The sequence below is a fragment of the Chlorocebus sabaeus genome, chromosome 22 (assembly GCF_047675955.1).
Source record: "Chlorocebus sabaeus isolate Y175 chromosome 22, mChlSab1.0.hap1, whole genome shotgun sequence".
Lineage (NCBI taxonomy): Eukaryota > Metazoa > Chordata > Mammalia > Primates > Cercopithecidae > Chlorocebus > Chlorocebus sabaeus.
The window spans coordinates 75,151,450-75,170,132 of NC_132925.1; the positions used below are offsets into that span (position 1 = coordinate 75,151,450).

At 39.5% G+C, this 18,683-nt stretch overlaps 1 protein-coding gene across 7 annotated transcripts in view; it reads left to right on the forward strand.

Annotated features, from left to right (window-relative positions):
- ADAMTS9 (ADAM metallopeptidase with thrombospondin type 1 motif 9) overlaps positions 1–18,683 on the forward strand; it is a 174,314-nt gene that overhangs the window by 41,462 nt on the left and 114,169 nt on the right. For all 7 annotated transcript variants that reach the window (XM_007984895.3, XM_007984897.3, XM_007984894.3 and 4 more), the window contains 5 exons: positions 4,987–5,132; positions 12,842–13,023; positions 13,113–13,249; positions 15,076–15,193; positions 15,449–15,544. In XM_007984895.3, the coding sequence (XP_007983086.2) occupies positions 4,987–5,132; positions 12,842–13,023; positions 13,113–13,249; positions 15,076–15,193; positions 15,449–15,544 (679 nt within the window). The remainder of the gene's footprint in view (positions 1–4,986; positions 5,133–12,841; positions 13,024–13,112; positions 13,250–15,075; positions 15,194–15,448; positions 15,545–18,683) is intronic.

Sequence of the window (18,683 nt, forward strand, 5' to 3'; positions counted from 1 at the left end):
TCTCATCTCATTTCGCTTTCCTCCGCTTTACCTTATAGAATCAGTAGCACCCAGAATGTTTCTGTGGAAGAGGTCCTAAGAGATGATGGAACTTCATTACCTGTTCCCTGATCTTACAGAGAAGAAACTTCTCAGTTTCTTGTCTCACAATGAGTGATTTGTCCAAGGTCACTCAGATCATTTGGCACAGGCCCTCCTCTGAAGGGGCAGCAGGTCCTGCTGGAGTGGCCCTAACTCAGGCTCACTGAGCTCCTCCAGTTTGTGATGGTCAAAGAGGAAGACTAGTAGATTTTTCAGTGTTAAATGATCCTGAGGATATGAAAGTTTAAAAATATAAAGGCCAATGCAAAAATAAAAAATTATAATGAAGATGCTTTTGTCTTTGACTTAAATTGGAAACAGAGTCAGCTCATGTTCTAATTTCTCTGTGGCTAGGACCTCATCAATTGAGAATACAGCTTTCCTCAATGACAGCCTAACAAAAAGTGTATATGGATACAAGCGTAATAGCTTCTAGAGCTTTCCTTGGTGTAAAGGGAAATATATCTCTTTGACCAAACAGTGAATCTTTGCAAGACGTGTTGAATCTTTGCAAGACGTAAACTTAGTGGATTGGTGGCCACAAAACATAGTTTTGTCTGAGAGTCCATGGCAGCCATTAAAAATTGAATATGGCACTCATTCTTACAAAATCAAGATGTAGCCTCAGAGTCCTTCTAAACACAAAGATCCAAACAACTGCTACCAGTTGGTAGGAGATAACAATAAACATAACACCTATTTGACAACTTGGTTAGTTGGCTTGGGTTAGAACCAGCCCATTATATTACTTAAATTGAATCTGTTTGATCTCAGCAAAATCACTGGTATTTAGTTGTGGTTCTTAACCTGATGGACCCACCCACTGTGTCTATTTCTGAGACATGTTATTGCTGCAAAAGAAACACAACAAAGAAAAATTTTCAATCATGTGATGAAATGACTTGTATTTAGTAAAACTGTCATGAACGTGCTATCAAGCTCCATGTAGCAGTACGATTACCCAACCAGTTCTAGAATGCAGAATAACTTGGAGGATGTCAATTGTGTCTTTTCCCAATCTTCTGTTTTTGCAGAAGAGGAGGGATAGTAGGGTAATCTTCTATCTTCTGAGGGATGGGGAGCTTTGGGAGAGCTTTCAGCAGACCCTGCTCCTGCTAAACACAAGCAAGTGGGTATGCTTGTAGCAAGAGCAGGAGCCTTCAAGGCATTCCCAAGGTAGGCTCAGGATGCTTTTGGAGAAGAACTGTGCAGAGAAAATGATAGGTCCAGTTTTAGTTGTTTTAGAAAAGTGGCCATGTCTAGCAGCTTTTATTAAAGATGTGGATATATATAAATACCCTGAAGAGCATTTACACATTCTAGAAATGCCAAAGAAGGTGAATATGTTGGCATAGAAATTCTTTGAGTTTTTTGCTTTGTTTCTTTTTCATAGAATTGCCAGTATGTGCGTTTTCTCTATATGCTAGCACATTCTGCCTCCCTTGGCCGCTGGGTTAATGTTTTTTCTTTCTTTCTCTTCTTTCTGTTCTGCTCCTGCAGCAGTAATCTGTCTTGGGCTGCTGACACAATGTTATTTTGATGAATGACTCACTAATGTCTCTTTATTTTCTCCACTCTCTTAAGTCCGTTAGCATTTTCATTTTAACCTTATTTGTGAGTGTGAGGTTTGAAACCCCTTTGTTTCAAGTTTCCTTTGGACAAAATCAACCTCTAAGTCCCCATTCCAACCTCTTGAAAAGACACATTTGTATAAAATACTATTTAAATGGTTTTGGACATGTTAAATAAAGGCTGATTTTATTTCAGCTCTTATTTCACCAGCCACTTAATGCTTTGCTATGATGTAATAGTAATTTTGCTCTGTGATTTATTATTTGTAGAATTTGCCAGGTAAAATAGATTATCTTGGCGCATGTTTCCCAAACAGCCCCCGTTCCCAGCAGCTGTCATATCAGACACTTTTCATATTCCTCTGAAGTTCTTCCTCTCTTTTGGACACCTGTCAATGGTCATATCACTAAGAAATATTTAATTTCCATATCAGTGTTGAATTAGAAGTTTTCTTTTAAAAAGCAACTGTGAGGACATTTGAGTGCAGTGCTAAATGGTAGCGCTCTGATAAACCTACCTCCTTGTTTTGTTCTGAGGTTTATAGTAATGCTTAATGAGAAGAATGGTCATTTGGAATCTGCTCTCTTGTGGAAATAAAATCTATAGAATAAAGAGATCCAGAAACTGAAGCCTGAAGTGCTAAGAGGGAAAAAATATATTTCCAGAAAACTCCTTAATTTTGTCCTCAAGATACAAAATGGCTATGTTAGCTCCAGCCAAGGAGTCTGACTTCCCCACGGAATGAAGCCAAAGAGTTCAGAGGGCCTCTTGAGTAATCCTACCCAGTGAATTCTGCTAACTTCCCTTTGACCACCGCTATCCATAGGGAAACTTTGGAAAATATAGGTTCTATTGCCAAGATAAAGGGGAGATGGATATTGAGTGAATAATCTGGAGACTCAGCCTCACCTAGCCATCTCATTAATCTTACTTTTGGTGAAAACTTCAGTCCTTTATTTAGACGTCAGAAATTGTCTTCTTTGCTCACAGTTAAGAGGCAATATGTGTCCCAGTTAAGAGTATGCACTGTTAAGTCTTGTCTATGTTTCAGTACCATTCCTGACTCTTACTTATGTTTGGCATCAACCCCTCTGTCCCTTCATTTTCTTTTCTGTAAAAATGGAAGTTATAATAGTACCTACTTCGCAGTGTGTTGGGAGGACTAAGTTTGTATATATAATGCTTAGAACAGTGCCTGACAAATATTAAGTGCAGTGTACACATTTACCATTATCATTGCCACTGTTATTTAAGTGGGGTCCCCTATGTGCTAAGTTATATACTAAGTATGTTACATACTTTGTCCCATGTTAAACTCCAAATAATTTTGGCCAGTAGGTCCCCATTTTTTGGTTGTGGAAACAGACTTTAAGGACTCACCCAAGGCCACAGAATTATTTTGTAAAAGAGTTACCAGTCCTAGTGAGACCTGTTATATTCTGTTAAGTTTTGTCTGTCTAGACCCGCTGTGTCCAGTACGGTGGCCACTAGCCACGTGTCATGTGGCTACATGAACTGAGATGTGCTCAGGTATAAAATACACCCCAGGATTTGAAGACTTAGTATGAAAAAAAAGAGCATTAAAAAACTCATTAGTAGGCCAGGTGTGGTGGCTCAGTCCTGTAACCACAGCACTTTGGGAAGCCAAGGAGGGCAGATTGCTTGAGCCTAGGAGTTTGAGATTAGCCTGGGCAACATGCTAAGACCCCCCTACCCCCAACTGTCTCTATAAAAAGTAAAAATTTAGCTGAGCATGGTGGTATACGCCTGTGGTCCCAGCTACTTGGGAGGCTGAGGTGGGAGGATCACTTGAGCCTGGGAGGTTGAGGCTGCAGTGAGCCATGATTGCACTACTGCACTCCAGCCTGGGTGACAGAGGAAGACCCTGTCTCAAAAAAATAAATAAATAAAATAAAAAATATCTTAAGTAATGTTATATAGATTACATGTAGAAATAACAATGTTTTAAATAGATTGGGCTAAATAAAATAAATTAAGTTTTTTATGTGACTTTAGAAATTCTTAAATTATATATGTGGTTCATGTTCTGTGTCTACGGGACAGAGGTACTCTAGACAAGGCTGTCCATCTGTTCATTTATTTTTATATGTATATTTTCTAAGAAATGTTCACAGCCACTGTAAAGACAAATATGAAGTGATTTCCAGAGAGTGACGTAGTCCCCACTGCCTTGGTGCGCATTTCATGGGTCCTGAGTCACCCGGGGTTCAGATGCAGAACATCTTAAGCCTCAGCCAAACAGCCCAGGGAAAGGGACGTGTCCTCAGATACTGTAAGAGGATAATTACAAGGGAGGAGGCCAGGCAGACTGGAGAAAGCTTAATTGCACTGTTTAAATAATTGTTTACCAAGCATTGTGTGGGGGTGGGGCCTGCTATACCTCTTATTTTTCCACTTTCCCTGCATACTGCCCCACCTCCTGGTTTTCAAACTTCTCTGCCTCTCCCCTCTTGGTGGCTGTGTCCTCCCTGGGGATAAATCATGACAGCCGCCACCAGCTCTGCTTCAGAGATCTGAGCGAGCCGCGGGGCGTCACCCTCCTGTGGCCACTGCCGCCACTGTTCCTTTGTCCATTGCTCAGTGACCTCGGCTTTGTGTCAGGGCTTCACACCCCAACAATGGCAGAGGGTTGGAATGGCTTCTCTCCTCCCTTGTCCTGCTGAGGAGTTTTATTTTGTTTTATTATTATTTTTTAAACATCATGGCCTTCTTCCTGCTCCAGGCTGGAGAATTTGAAACCATTAGTAACAAACAAGTAATAAAGTTTAGGGCTCTCTGTAGTGTGTCCGTTTTGCTTTCGTCTCATCCTGACAGGTTTCCTGGAGTGTGTTTATAGGAATCATGTAACTCGCTTTTTTTTCCCCTCTCCAATATAATTAAAATTGGGAGCAATAAAGCATTATAGTTTACCAGACTTGTAACTTCTCTAGGCCTTTTTGATGGAAATTCACTATGCAAATCTTAGAACTCATTTTGGCCCTGTCTGTAACCACCCTTCCCATTTCCACTCCTGGTTTTTCCAAGTAAACTAATTGAGCCGTTTGAAGCTTGCCTTTGGAGTTACCATGTCAGCCTGGAGCCAGTCACTGGCCAGTTTTATTCAAGCAAGCTATAAAGGAAGACCCAGCCTAAAATCACTAAGTGTGAGATTAAAATCCCTATAGTTTCTAGTATTCATATAGATGATGAATCTGCAGCATTTCAAACCCACACATGGAAAATAATTAAAGTATGGTGTGTTTAAAAGGACAGCCAGTCCTGTAACAACTCATAGCGCCAAGTCTCCCTCACTATTCCCCTTATTAAATACAGCACTGCAAGTATGGATTTTGTGTTCCCAAAGAAATGGATGTCCCTGTGACAGATGGATCCTGGGGAAGTTGGAGTCCCTTTGGAACCTGCTCCAGAACATGTGGAGGGGGCATCAAAACAGCCATTCGAGAGTGCAACAGACCAGAGTAAGTCCTAGAATGTATAAGTGTTATTATTGGTGTGTCAGGAACAAGAGATTCCTAAAGGGAATAATTTTGGTGGATGAAGAGCACGTTCCAAATTAGAGAGCTAGAAAGAACATAAACTTCAAGGGCTGCTTAGACCCACGGTACCCAAAGTCTATTCCCAGGCACGTCTCCCTGTATTATTGTTTTTCTCTCAAGATCCTTTGTTATTCACAGTTTTATCTACCAAACAGATGATGGTTTGGGGATTGGTCTGTTTCCCAGTGTTGACAATCAGGCAGGTCTCACTCTCCCCGCTACACTCAGAGCTTAAGATAGCACACTAATGGAGTGACTAGATAGATTTTCACATGGAAACAAAAACATTGGGCATTTTCATCCAGTTTGTATACTAATATACTCCCTCTAGTTAGACCTCAAGGGACCTGGGACCCCAAATCAAGAATTACTTTTTATTTTATTTTTTTCTTTTTTTTCCCACCAATAATGTGTTCTGTGATAAGAAATTACTTTTTTAATCAATCTAGTTGTATTACAGGTGAGACAGCTGAAGTCCCCATCCTACAACCTGACATTTTACAGATTGAGAGTCTCTTGCCTTTCAGAATAATTCTCATTGTGTGACCATGGCAACTTCTACCAGCCTAACCTTGTCAGGACTGACATGTTTAAATAAAGTCCATGGACTTTTTCCCCCAGCATTTGTCATAGCAGACATGGGTAGGGTGGGGTGGGTTGAAGGGTTGGGGAAGCCTGTTTATGCATAATAAATTGCTATCTTCATTTTGAAAAATGGCATCCAATTTTACATAGATCTAAGACATACATAGTTGAAAAGGAATAGAAAATAATAGGTAAGTAAAAGTAAGTAATAGTTTGTATGGCACTTTCTCAGACTTGCCATGGAACCTATTTAGGCTGGGGAACCAAGAAATCTATAGGGATAGTTTTTCAATGTAAAAACCCACAACCACTTTGAAGACCCTAGCTGCTTTGGGATTTTGTAAAATGATTTCCTCTAGCAGTCTCATTTATTTTTAATAGCTTAGATCATGGATAGCAAACTCTATTGTACTGAGAAGCAAATAGGTGAAGTAAAGGAACTAAGTAGGCTAGGGTAATACAATAGTTGTATTGTAGAGATCAAATTCAGGGCACTACTCAGGTCTGGCTGATTGTTCAGAGGTAAGAAAAGAGTCTAATATTGGCACAGCTTCCAAATCTTTTCTATGAAAAATCTGAATTGTGTGAATCAAAAAGAACATAGCTGTAGGCAACTGGTTTGCAAGCCCTGGTCTAAATACTCTGTACTACAAATCTCAGATGATGATTAATTTACTTTAACTCATTTTTGTTCGTAACCCAACCTTATTTCATATCCATGTAGTGGTCAACAAGGAAGATAACTAAAGGGCTATGAGATATAGACTCTGTTCCATAAAACTAACACTGTAGCTATTGATAAAAATGAATAAGCCTTAGATTTTCGATATAGCCTATATTTTGAATTAGTTTTTAAAATATTAGTATAAATATAGATCATGCTTAAAAAGATTCAGACACAAACATATGGAATATTTTAGAAGTTGTCACACTATTCCTACTTCCTGCTTATTCCCCATGAGAAATAATCACTAAAAAAAATTGGGTGTGTGTCATTTCAGACTTTTAGAAAAGATTGTGGATGTAAATATGTATTATATGATATAAGTACCATATAATATAAAATAAGTATTTATAATATAAAAGAAGCTTCATACTGCTTTTTAAACTCAGCTATACATCCTTGTTGCTGGTGGTGTTGAAGCTTTAAAAGAAAATCTTGTAACAACTAATATGATGAATTTTTACATATTAAAAACTATTTGTTGGCTACGTTGAGCAAAGTTATTAGTTTATAGTAAATGCTATCATGAGGGTATGAACTTGCAAACAGTGACCACTTTATAAGCACTTAAAACATTTTTGACTCAAGAATATTCCATTCAAAATAAGTATTTGGCCTTTTTTTAAATATTACTTTTTTAAGTCTTGAGCAATTCTAGAAGTAATGTGAAAAGTGGAGAGAGATAAATCACTCCATAATTGGAATGGGCTAGACAAAGAAAATCACCCAGTGTAAAGATCTCAGCAGAAAAGGATCTTGAGCTTCAAAGTGCAACAAAGATCCTCACATTCAGAAGTTAAGAACCAATCATTAAAGACCTCAATTAGAGGTCCTTGTCCCTGCTGTTTGCTATGGGAGTTTTTTTTTTATTTTAAAAAAAAACCACCTAGTTGAGTGTCAGCACTGACATCATTTCATTAAAACTCCTCCAAGTTATTTGCACTTTAGGATGTCCCTGTTAATTGAGGAAGGAGACTGCCTCTGAATACAGAGGTTACAATGGCTCTGGGGGAGTCAATTTGAAAAGAGAAAGGAACACAGAAAAGGGAAAATCAGATCCAAATCTCAGTTTAAAAGCTTGTTCAGAGAAATTCACAGAGCAGATGGTTCATTATGTAGAACGTAGAAGTGGTTGCTGTCACGCTTCTCAGGGAGTTTGAGGGGAACAGCTGCCCCCCCTCACTGGGAATATGCCTTTTGTCAGTTTGACGAGCCCTTACAATATAATGGAGTACTCTGTTTTTAGAACCCAAGGTACAAGGTATGTCTCTATTAAGGACACTGGATTGTTTTGTCTTTTTTCACAGTATTTATCTGATTCAAGAGTGTATTTATTTAGCATCCAGAGACTTTATAGTATATTCTCAGGAGTTTTTTCCCCCCTGAAAGCATAAAAGCCAAAAAAGATGAGATTATGCTCTACTCCATGAGCAAGCTGTAGAGACCATATGCTTTCTAATTTTGGTCACAAGATATTTTGGTCTCAAGTGGTATATATGGTGCTACAGGTGGGGCCCTTATATTTTGTCTTTAGGTGCTTTGTTTTTTTAATCTCAATTTTGATCCATGCCCTACAGATAAGATGATCATAGTTCTGGTTTGCAACAACAGTCCCTCGTTCTATCTGTTGCCCTGGAGGAGTTATTAATAGCTCCCGTTTTCACTCTCAGAACGTTCTTGATTGGGCAATTAATTATATGGTCTCCCGGCCTATAAGAAGTGTATAACAGAGTAAAATTTAAAATCAGAACCACCAAAATATAACTTACAGTACCAAAACCAGACTGAGCTTTGGAACTAGATGTATTTTCAGGCTTTTGGGCCCTATACTTGTTTTGTGCTCACAATTTGGCTCAGAGCTTCCTTGTGGCTGAAACAAAATGGTATGTAGAATTGTTACAGTCTATCAAAAACAAAAATCATATCAGTTCCTCAGGAAAGGCACAGCATTTTCTTTTTCCAATGCTTCTATTTTGCTTTTAAATTAGGAGATAGGTTAAAATTTGAAAATAATAAACTCAAAAATTTGAGAAAAAAAAGATTGTGAACTAGTATTTCCCCCTTAGGCTCTCTCCATAGCAACTGCTTATGAAATCTTACTTTAAAAACATATTCAAGACATATGTCTATTTCATCCAAAAAATGAATTTCTCATTTGGCTGTAAGGTATTACAGCAAGGCTTTTTTTGAGGCAATCGGTTGGGATGAACTTGTTTCGAAATGTTGAGAATTGGTTACTGTGGAAGAGCGATTAACTAATGAACACATAAAAGAATTCAGTTTCATAGACTGCCCCATTTGGAAAGATCATTAAAGATGGGCTGGTACAGCTCCCGCCCCATCCCATCTAATCTTTGAATAGCCTTTCAGCATTCTCCATAATTGGCCATCAGGCCCCTTCTTAAAAACCTCCAAGCACAGGAATCACACTACCTTCTGGGACTGCCTGTTATATCTTTAGAAATGTCTTGTGCCAACCCTAAATCTGCCTACCCTAATTCATTGTACATAAACGTAGAAGTTGAGATTTCTGTTCAAACCCTTTTGCAGACCATAGTTTAGCTTTCCTTGAGAATAGACTGTATCTGTGATGACCTCTGCAAAAATTTCGTTACAGTTTTGGTCATGCATCATCTTGAATTTCCTTTCTATGTATCAACAGGCATGGCTGTGTAATATGTACTTGAAAGAAAGATCCAATTTGGCTGTGCATAATAGGAATTACTCTAGCAATTTCCTTAAACCCTTCCCATCCCTATTTGACATTCAGTATTTTAAAAGGATCTTAATAGTTGGGAAATGTGGTTACTATTTTTTAAAGCTATATTTCCTATTATTTTCAATATTTGCCTACCTAGAAAAATACTCCTATTCAGTTAAATAATTAAATTATAAAATGATTTTTTTCCCTTGCTGAAAGATGAGTTTGGTTGGCTAAAGCTTTCTCTATTACATAGTCCATGTAAATGAGGCAACAGTCACATTGCCTAGGAGAGAGGAAACATATATAGTTTAGAAGGCCAATTTATATTTGTTAAAGTCATGTCCATAATTAAGGAAAAAATTGTAACCTGCATTTACGTAAAAGCAAATCAACTTGCAGACCAAGTTTTGATATGGAAAGAGGCCTGTCTCAAGGGAGACAGCCTGAAAGAGAGGCCAGGTCTTGAGCTTCTGGTCAGGGAGAGTGGGATTGGGCTCCCCTCTCAGTACAGTCAGTGACAGAATTTGGAACGTAGCACCGTGACACAAGAATAGTCCAGGGATCAGGAAACCTTTTCCATCAGGGCCAAATAGTAAATATTTTAGGCTTTGCACTTTATGTGGTCTCCATCACAATTACTCAACCTTACTGATACACGGAGAAACAAACATAGACAATGTGGGTGTGGCTATGTTCCAATAAAACTTTATTTATGGACACTGAAATTTGAATTTCCCATAGTTCACATGTGTCCCAAAATCTTCTACTTTTAAGATTTTTTTTCAATTACTTTAAAATGTAAAACTCACTCTTAGCTAACAAGCCATGCAAAAATAAGTGGCGGGCTGGATTTGGCCCACAGGATGGTAGTTTGCCAAATCTTGTAATAGCTAAACTTTTATTAATCACTTACTGTAAGCCACACTTTGTTCAAGTGCTTTGAATGTAATAATCTAGTTAACCCTCACCACACCTTTATGAAGTAGATATTAGTACCATCTCCCTTTTACAGACAAGCAAACAGAGGCTTGGCGAGACTAAGCAACTAGCCTAAGATTGCATCATTATTAGGAGGCATAGCTGGGATTCAAACCCTCTGTTTCCAGAGTCCATGTTTCTAACCATCAGGAGTATTGCCTCTCACATATAGTATTTTTTGTGTGTTTATAAAAAATGTTTTTTATAAAAATAAATCCCAAAATACTACTTGCCATATTATAGTGGTCAAAGCAAGCAAAGGTGGAAACTGTTACCATCTGAAGGGAAGCCACCTGTAAGTCATAACTATTTGCAGTCCGAAGAACTACTGCATTTGATAAAGTTCAAGAATCAGCTAAGACTTGTTATATAAGAGAACAAAAAAAAATCAATTTTAAAAACTTTATGTTCAAAGTGAAAGAAATATGAGTTACTTTCAGGCAATAAATAAATGATTGATCCACCATAGTCAGCTGGGACATCTAAAAAGATTCCATAATGATAATTTCAACTGGAGGAAAAATTGAAGGGGGTCTTCCTTGTAGTACATTTAAAACAAGTTTCACCTGAGCAGGTATACGGTCCTGCTCTATTATTCATGGATAATCTGTGATATTTTATGCATGAGACTGGGGTGCCTTGTTCCTGAGAAACAGGCTTGGATCTAGGAAACCCATTCTGCATCTCTAAATGGCACTGAAAAAGAAAACAAACAAACAAAAAGACTGAACCACAGCATGCAGATAATGTAGCAGACGCGCACAGAGAAGACTCTGGGAGACTTGGATTCCAGTCCTGACTCTCCTCGTTTGTTAGCTGTGTGACCTTTGGGCAAAGTACTTCTCTAAACATCCTGTTACTTGGTATGAAAGCACCTCATCTTCCCTAGTCTTGGACAAGATATGAAGGAGCTTTTCCAGGTTGAATGAATAGTGCAGATATACAGTATATGAGCTTAATTGTGCTTAATGCAGAAACAGACAGACATAGACACGACTGTCTTATGTGCCATTTTGCATCCCTAGATGCAGTCCTCCGTATGATAAATAATGGTGAATGTTGATCAGACTTCTTGCTAAGTTTTTCAGAGTCACAACAAGCCTTTTAGGTACACAGCATCATCTCTGTTTTACATGTGAAGATAGAGCCCAGGGAGGTGAGACAGCTTATACAAAGTCCATCCCTCCAACTTGTAACCGCAAAGCCGGTGCTCTTACTTTATGTTGCAAATCTTTGATCGAATGAGTACATTTATAACAATATTAGGACAAGCTTCCCTAGGAGGGCCTTTTTGGGATCTGGGCACGCTGCAGGAGCACTGAGTCCTGCCTCAGTGCTTAGAGTGGGTGCTGAAGCCAACTGCAGAATCAGATCAGATTAGATTGGGCAGTGCTGACATGTACTATCATAGTAGCTAACATTTTCTGGCATCTACTATGTACACTCATTTTAGAGAAGGGGAAAATTGAAGCTCAGGAAGACTGAGAACTTTGTCTGGGGCCACACAGATAGAGCCAGTTTGGAACCGAGATCCAGATAGGATAGAGATAGAGGATAGGGCCAGATTGGAACCGAGATCCAACTCCAGAGCTCCTTCTACCTCTCATTCTATATTTCGTGAGCAGGGATATATTTCTCATTCCTCAAAACTCCTGTTTGAAACAAACCAGCCAAAACCCGATTTTTTATAGTCCGATTACTCTGAAAGATTCATTCTAAAGGAAAAAAGGTGAAAAATGCCCTTTCAGTTTCAGGGTGTTCTAGGGTAGTTTTGAAACCCGAGCTGTTTGAGGCCTGGGTGGGTGAGCCTCAGCTTCCTATGATTCTGTGATCTTCCCATTTCCATGATGAATTTGGCATGCTGCTGACTGCTGGTAGATGTGTTGTATAATTTACTCTCTGGATCACATCTGGAATATACATGCACAGAGTTGCATGCCGAGGTTAAATTTGCACTGTGATGCTTTGCAAGGCGTACGCCATACACTCGTCACACAAAAACTAATGAAACCAGTATGCTCTTTCCTGCTTCTCCTCTTACGTTAGTCAAAATATGAACACATTCCCATTATTCCATTTTATTTGTGAAACAAAACAAACAAAAACAATGGTTGTCTGGAGAGAGGGTGTAGAGGGACAGAATGAATGGAGGTGTGAGGGAACAAGTTTTTGATGGTCTCCTGTGAATATGTCGAGGTACAAAAGGAAGATAGGGAGCATTCCAAACCACTCTTGGGTACCTTTCACCTTCTACATTTTTAACATTGAAGCACCGTGAATGTCGGGAAGAAAAGGAACAAAAAGTGGCCTAATAGATTCAGATTCAGGCTTTTTATCTCATACTTTAAGCTATACATTCTAACATTTATCCTCACAACAGCCTACAAGGTAGCTACCTTCAATTTTGCAAATATAGGGGAGGCTTGCAGAGGTCAAGTGACTTACCCAAGGTTATACGCATCATGGTATTGACAGCAGGAATGCAAAACCAGGATTCAGGGCTCTTTCCCATTCCTCTGTCATTTGCCACCCTAGATTTACTTCTCTAGAAGACAGGAAGTCACGAATGAGGGAATGATGTTCAGAGGAATACATGATAATACAGTGTGCGTGCTCTTCACTTTTTTTTTTTTTCCCCAGGCCAAAAAATGGTGGAAAATACTGTGTAGGACGTAGGATGAAATTTAAGTCCTGCAACACGGAGCCATGTCTCAAGCAGAAGCGAGACTTCCGAGATGAACAGTGTGCTCACTTTGACGGGAAGCATTTTAACATCAACGGTCTGCTTCCCAATGTGCGCTGGGTCCCTAAGTATAGTGGAAGTAAGTGTGTCTGGTGTATGTATCTGCCATTGGCCGGCTGGCACCGAGGCCAAGCACGAAAGTCAGGTTGTATCCTTTCTCCTCTCCAGTTCTGATGAAGGACCGGTGCAAATTGTTCTGCAGAGTGGCAGGGAACACGGCCTATTATCAGCTTCGAGACAGAGTGATAGACGGAACTCCTTGTGGCCAGGACACAAACGATATCTGTGTCCAGGGTCTTTGCCGGGTAAGTCCCAGGTGGTGTTTTCTTCACTGTGTTTTCCCGCTGCCAAGCTGTGGTTTGTGGCTTCCTAGATAGAATAGCAACTGCTAATATCTGTGCACTATTGCCAGGGCAGTGATTCTCAAAGTGTGGCCCCAGGATCAGCAACATCATCAGTATCACTTTTTTTTTTTGAGACGGAGTCTCACTCTGTCACCCAGGCTGGAGAGCAGTGACCCGATCTTGGCTCGCTGCAAGCTCCGCCTCCCGGGTTCACGCCATTCTCCTGCCTCAGCCTCCCGAGTAGCTGGGCCTACAGGTGCCCGCCACCGCGCCTGGCTAATTTTTTGTATTTTTAGTGGAGACGGGGTTTCACCATGGTCTCGATCTCCTGACCTTGTGATCTGCCCGCCTCGGCCTCCCAAAGTGATGGGATTACAGGCGTGAGCCACCGCGCCCGGCCTAGTATCATTTTTTCTAATGCACGTTGTGCCAAAGTTTGGAAACCATTGCCCTTGATTTTTCTTGACATTTTCAGTCTCTGTGAGGGTCTTGCACAAAACCTCTGCTTAAAAATTTATTATAACAATTTGCACACACACTCCTTTGCTATAACCTCAATGCTTAAGCAAATGCTTCCTGACAGCAAATTTTTTAGATTGAATAGCTGAGGTCGAGAAATATGTCAGGAAGAATAGCTGGCCTCACTCTAGTTTCTCTTTGCATTTTTAAACATGATCATTTCTACCTGAGACATGCCTGTTAATTAATTATTCTTGAAAGGGAAATTGGGAAACTTCTGGAAAACAGCAAAGCATCAGAGAAGTGATTTCTCAGGGGCTAGATACCATTTCACTGTTCTCGTTAGTCAAAAATTATTTCTAATCCAGTTGGGCTCTGAGATGATGCCTCTGGTTTTTTGTTTGTTTGTTTGTTTGTTTTTATTTTTGTTTTGCCTGTGGTCCAAAAGCACATTGGAGTTCCTGGTTGGAAGGATTTGATTGAAAGAACCCCTAAGGGTATCACCCACTGACTAATAGCTTATACTGCAGATTTCCTTATCTGTCCTTTTCACAGCAACACATTGGGTTTTTCCTCAAAGATTAGTTCACACAAATGAACAAAATGGACAAGAATGTGGACTGTGTTCTCCTGGTCTTCTGGTCATTGTCAGTGTATGTTTCAGAGTTCAGTGTATGTGGCTGCATTGTGTTAATATGGGGAGAAATTCAGGAGGCCATTCGATGGAGCCTCAGGCCTGAAACTGGCGGCCCATGGTCATACTTTGGCTGGCATTCGTAGCCAATATTTAAACGTATGGGATTTTACATAAAATCAATTTTTCCAGCTTCTTTGGAAAATTGGGAAAAAATGTCAACACAGGGCTCTCATCCCTCATGGCAGCAATAGTCTGGAGTGGACAGCGGCAACTCCCTTATGATGGGGCATGAGCTCTTTAATTAGATACAGTCCTCACCTATGCCCTTTTTTTCATTCCTAAGCAATTTTTTAAAAAATTACTGCGCTTACTTACAGACTAGTGCTTTTCAAACTTTTATCTGTAGATGAAGCACCTGAGGAATCCTATTAAAATGCCAACTCTGATCCAGTAGATCTGGGTGGGTCCTGAAATTCTGCATTCCTGACCACATCAAAGGTGCCCATGGCTGCTGGTCCAAGGACCACATTTTAAATAGCAAGGCCGTATATAATTTCAGTTTTCAACCTTTGCAAGTTTAAAGGGACTTGACTTTCTTGTCATTTTGAGTGCACACAAAAGAACCACATTATTTGACATTTTATAATCTCTATAATACTTACATTTATTTCAAATCTTTTCTTTTTAAAAGCAAGCTGGATGCGATCATGTTTTAAACTCAAAAGCCCGGAGAGATAAATGTGGGGTTTGTGGTGGCGATAATTCTTCATGCAAAACAGTGGCAGGAACATTTAATACAGTACATTATGGTAAGAATCTGCTCCTAAGAACCGTGAGAAGGAATATGGTCAAAGTTTGAAAATTGTTAACCACATGTAATACTGAAAAGTATTGATGTTGAGCATAAAAATCAGTCTTGTTATGGTGGATTATCCATCGACTAGAAGGCACCTAATAGAATTATATGAGAATACATTCTATTCTTTTGTTGTCCACTTTTTATTCCATACTTAGAAAAAGTGAACCATTTGTGGAGTACTGAATTTCTGCTAAATTCTTTTCAGGTTACAACACTGTGGTCCGAATTCCAGCAGGTGCTACCAATATTGATGTGCGGCAGCACAGTTTCTCAGGGGAAACAGACGATGACAACTACTTAGGTGAGACGGGATGCCCCGCCACTTGTGAGTTCTGGTTCTATGGAGCAGTGCCCAGATACTACTTCCTTCCTGCTCTGGCATGCAGAGGGAGAGCTTTCAGATATCATGGATTTGCATAAAATAAGTGCATCTCAAAATTCATCATTGTTTCTCCCTCATACGTATGCCCTCAGAGTATTGATTGAAAAGTTAGGTAGCTGCATTATTTGATATCAAGGGATTTACTCTGGATCTTAAAAAATACAAACGCCCCAAGTCAAATTTTGAAAGTACTTATCTCTTAATTTTAGCATAAAATCCTTGCTCTCATTGGGTCTTTTCAAAAAGCTGTCCTGTGGGGAACTGACTTGCAAATGTTTTATTAGAAGCATTACTTAATTTTTATGTTATCAGCTCTAACCAGTAGCAGACCACTGGTAGACTTATTCAGTATTTCATTATGCCTGTTCATTGCAAAAGATTCTATGGTGACATGTATTTTTCTTAAGTCATTACTAGAATAACAGTACTATACAGATATTTTATCCTTTTCTCACTGAACCTAGGTGCATGATTAATTAATACCTATTCCTTATATTTAAACCACACATACCAAAATGACACTGTGTTGATTTTCAACAGTTTGCTCAGCCCAGTCCCATCTTATTTTATTATTTATTTATTTCTTAATTTAAAGTTCTGGGGTACATGTGCAAGATGTGTAGGTTTGTTACATAGGTAAACATGTGCCATGGTGATTTGCTGTACCTGTCAACCCATCATCTAGGTATTAAGCCCAGCATGCATTAGCTATATTTCCTGATGCTCTCCCTTGCCCACGCATCCTGCATCCCGCAAGACCCTATGTGTGTTATTCCCTTCCCTGTATTTTTGAGATAGGATCTCACTCTGTCACCCAGGCTGGAGTGCAGTGGTGTGATCACAGCTCACTGCAGCTTCAACCTCCCGGGCTCAAGTGATCCTCCCACCTCAACCTGGGTAGCTGGGACTATAGGCATTCACAACTATGCACAGCTAGTAGTTTTTTATTTATTTCTTATTTATAGAGATGATGTCTCACTATGTTGCCCAGGCTGTGCTTGAACTCCTGGCCTCAAGCAATCTTCCTGCCTTGGCCTCCCAAAGTGCTGAGATTACAGGCATGAGCCACCATGCCCAGCCCAGTCTCACTTTAATTTATTTTTATGTAAATTTCTGTAAGTGATTGTGAAATTTGCCTAACTGCCATTTGAAAGAAAGAGGACATGGAGAGTAGAGTCATGACCGAAAGGGATTTAACTGGTCACCTTACACAAAACTCTTCCCAACCATGAAAAGCAGCATGGCTTACACTCAGATCTAGAATAAATTAGAGCAGTCTTGCTGTGCAGTCAATCTTTAAAAGAAATGAATGTACTTTCTTTCTTGTAATATCCAGGCAGGAACTCTATTTATTCATCTGAATTCAACCAGTATAGAGGCCCTTAATATAAGCATTTAGACATATAGAGCCAGGAAGTGAGTATTTGTTGAATTGAATTAAAGCCTATATCTCTATTTTGGAATGTCTACATGAAGCTGCATAGATAGACAGTGAGCCTTTAGCTAAGCATGCTAATCAAGTATGATATTTATACATGACTCCATTATGGCATTTGCTATCACCATTCATTCACTCACTCACTTATTTAATATGTGCCAGGCACGCACTGTTCTAGGCACAATGAACAAAACAGATAAAAATTTTGTGTCTTCTTGGACATTACTTTTTAGTGGGACAATAAACAATAGGCAATAAACAGTAACCTGACAGATAAGAAAACTCCATACTGTTACAGGTGGTAAGTGCTGCTAGAAATCAGAGCAGGCTGAGGGAAACTGAGATACCAAGTGTGAGATGTGGACAGTAGAGTTGAAATGTTTGAATCACAGAGCAAGATAACAAACTATTTAGAGGAAGAGCATTCCAGGTAGAGGGAATAGCCATTGCAAAGTGCTTGAAATAGGGAAGAACAGAGGGAGGCAGTGTGTCTGTTGCTGAGTGAACACAAAGGACACTCCTAGATAAGGTTAAACAGGACTAGGTCATAGACAACCATATAACCATTATAAGAACCTTGGCTTGGACTCAGAGACATCAGGAGCCACTGGAGGTTTTGAGCTGAGGAATGAGATCTTACTGCATTTATATTTTTAAAGGAGCACTCTGGCTGGCACATTGAGAAGACATGGTGGAGGAAGTGTACAGGACAGAAGCAGTGACATTGATTAGGAAATCATTGCAATAATTCAGGAGAGAGATGCTGGTGGCTTGGCCCCAATGGGAGCAGTATGTGGTTAGATTCTGGATATCTTTTGAAGTTGGAACCAATATGATTTGCTGATGGATTGAACATAGTGTGTGAGAGAAATAAAGGAGTTAAAGGTACAAAGGAATCTCAAAACTCCAAGGTCAAAACCTGAGCAATGGGAAGGATGGAGTTGTCATCAACTGAGATGACAAGACGACTAGTTACATATTTATTATACTACCACTAGTGTTTTAAAGTTAGGGCAGGGTCTTTACATCTTCAGCTACTGATATGAAGCCTACATATGATAGGTACGAAGCAAATGATTGCTGAATTGTTGAACAGCCATTGTCCATGCTGTCTTTAATGAATACCTACTGTGCGCTTAATGGAGAATGAGGTTACCTTGGAAATGTACATTGACCTCTTCTTTCAGGGGCCGTAAAGCCTTGCTTGGAATTAATTACTCTATGACGACATCAGCTTTTCACTACCCCAAATATCCAAATGAGTGGCAACTTTATAAGACAATTAAAGTTCTGGGGGAACTGTTTTCAAATTATTTTGTGGGGGGAATCCTTCATTTCTCCTTGAACAGCTGCAGAATGGGGCAACTATTTTTCTTTGTACACTTGGTTATAAATTTGAGCATGTGACTGCTGTGTCCTTACTACTTCCTAATTAAATCAAACAGCATCGCATGCAGCCTGCTTTATAAATTAATTTCCTGAGACCTGAAGGCTATGTTGAGTTGCTCCTTTCTTCTCTTCGAAAGAGAGAAGGATTCTCTGCTATTCTTCTCTTTCTTGGAAAAATAATCTCCCTCCAAGTGGTGGCCTCAATTCAGTTCAACTTAATGAGTGCACATC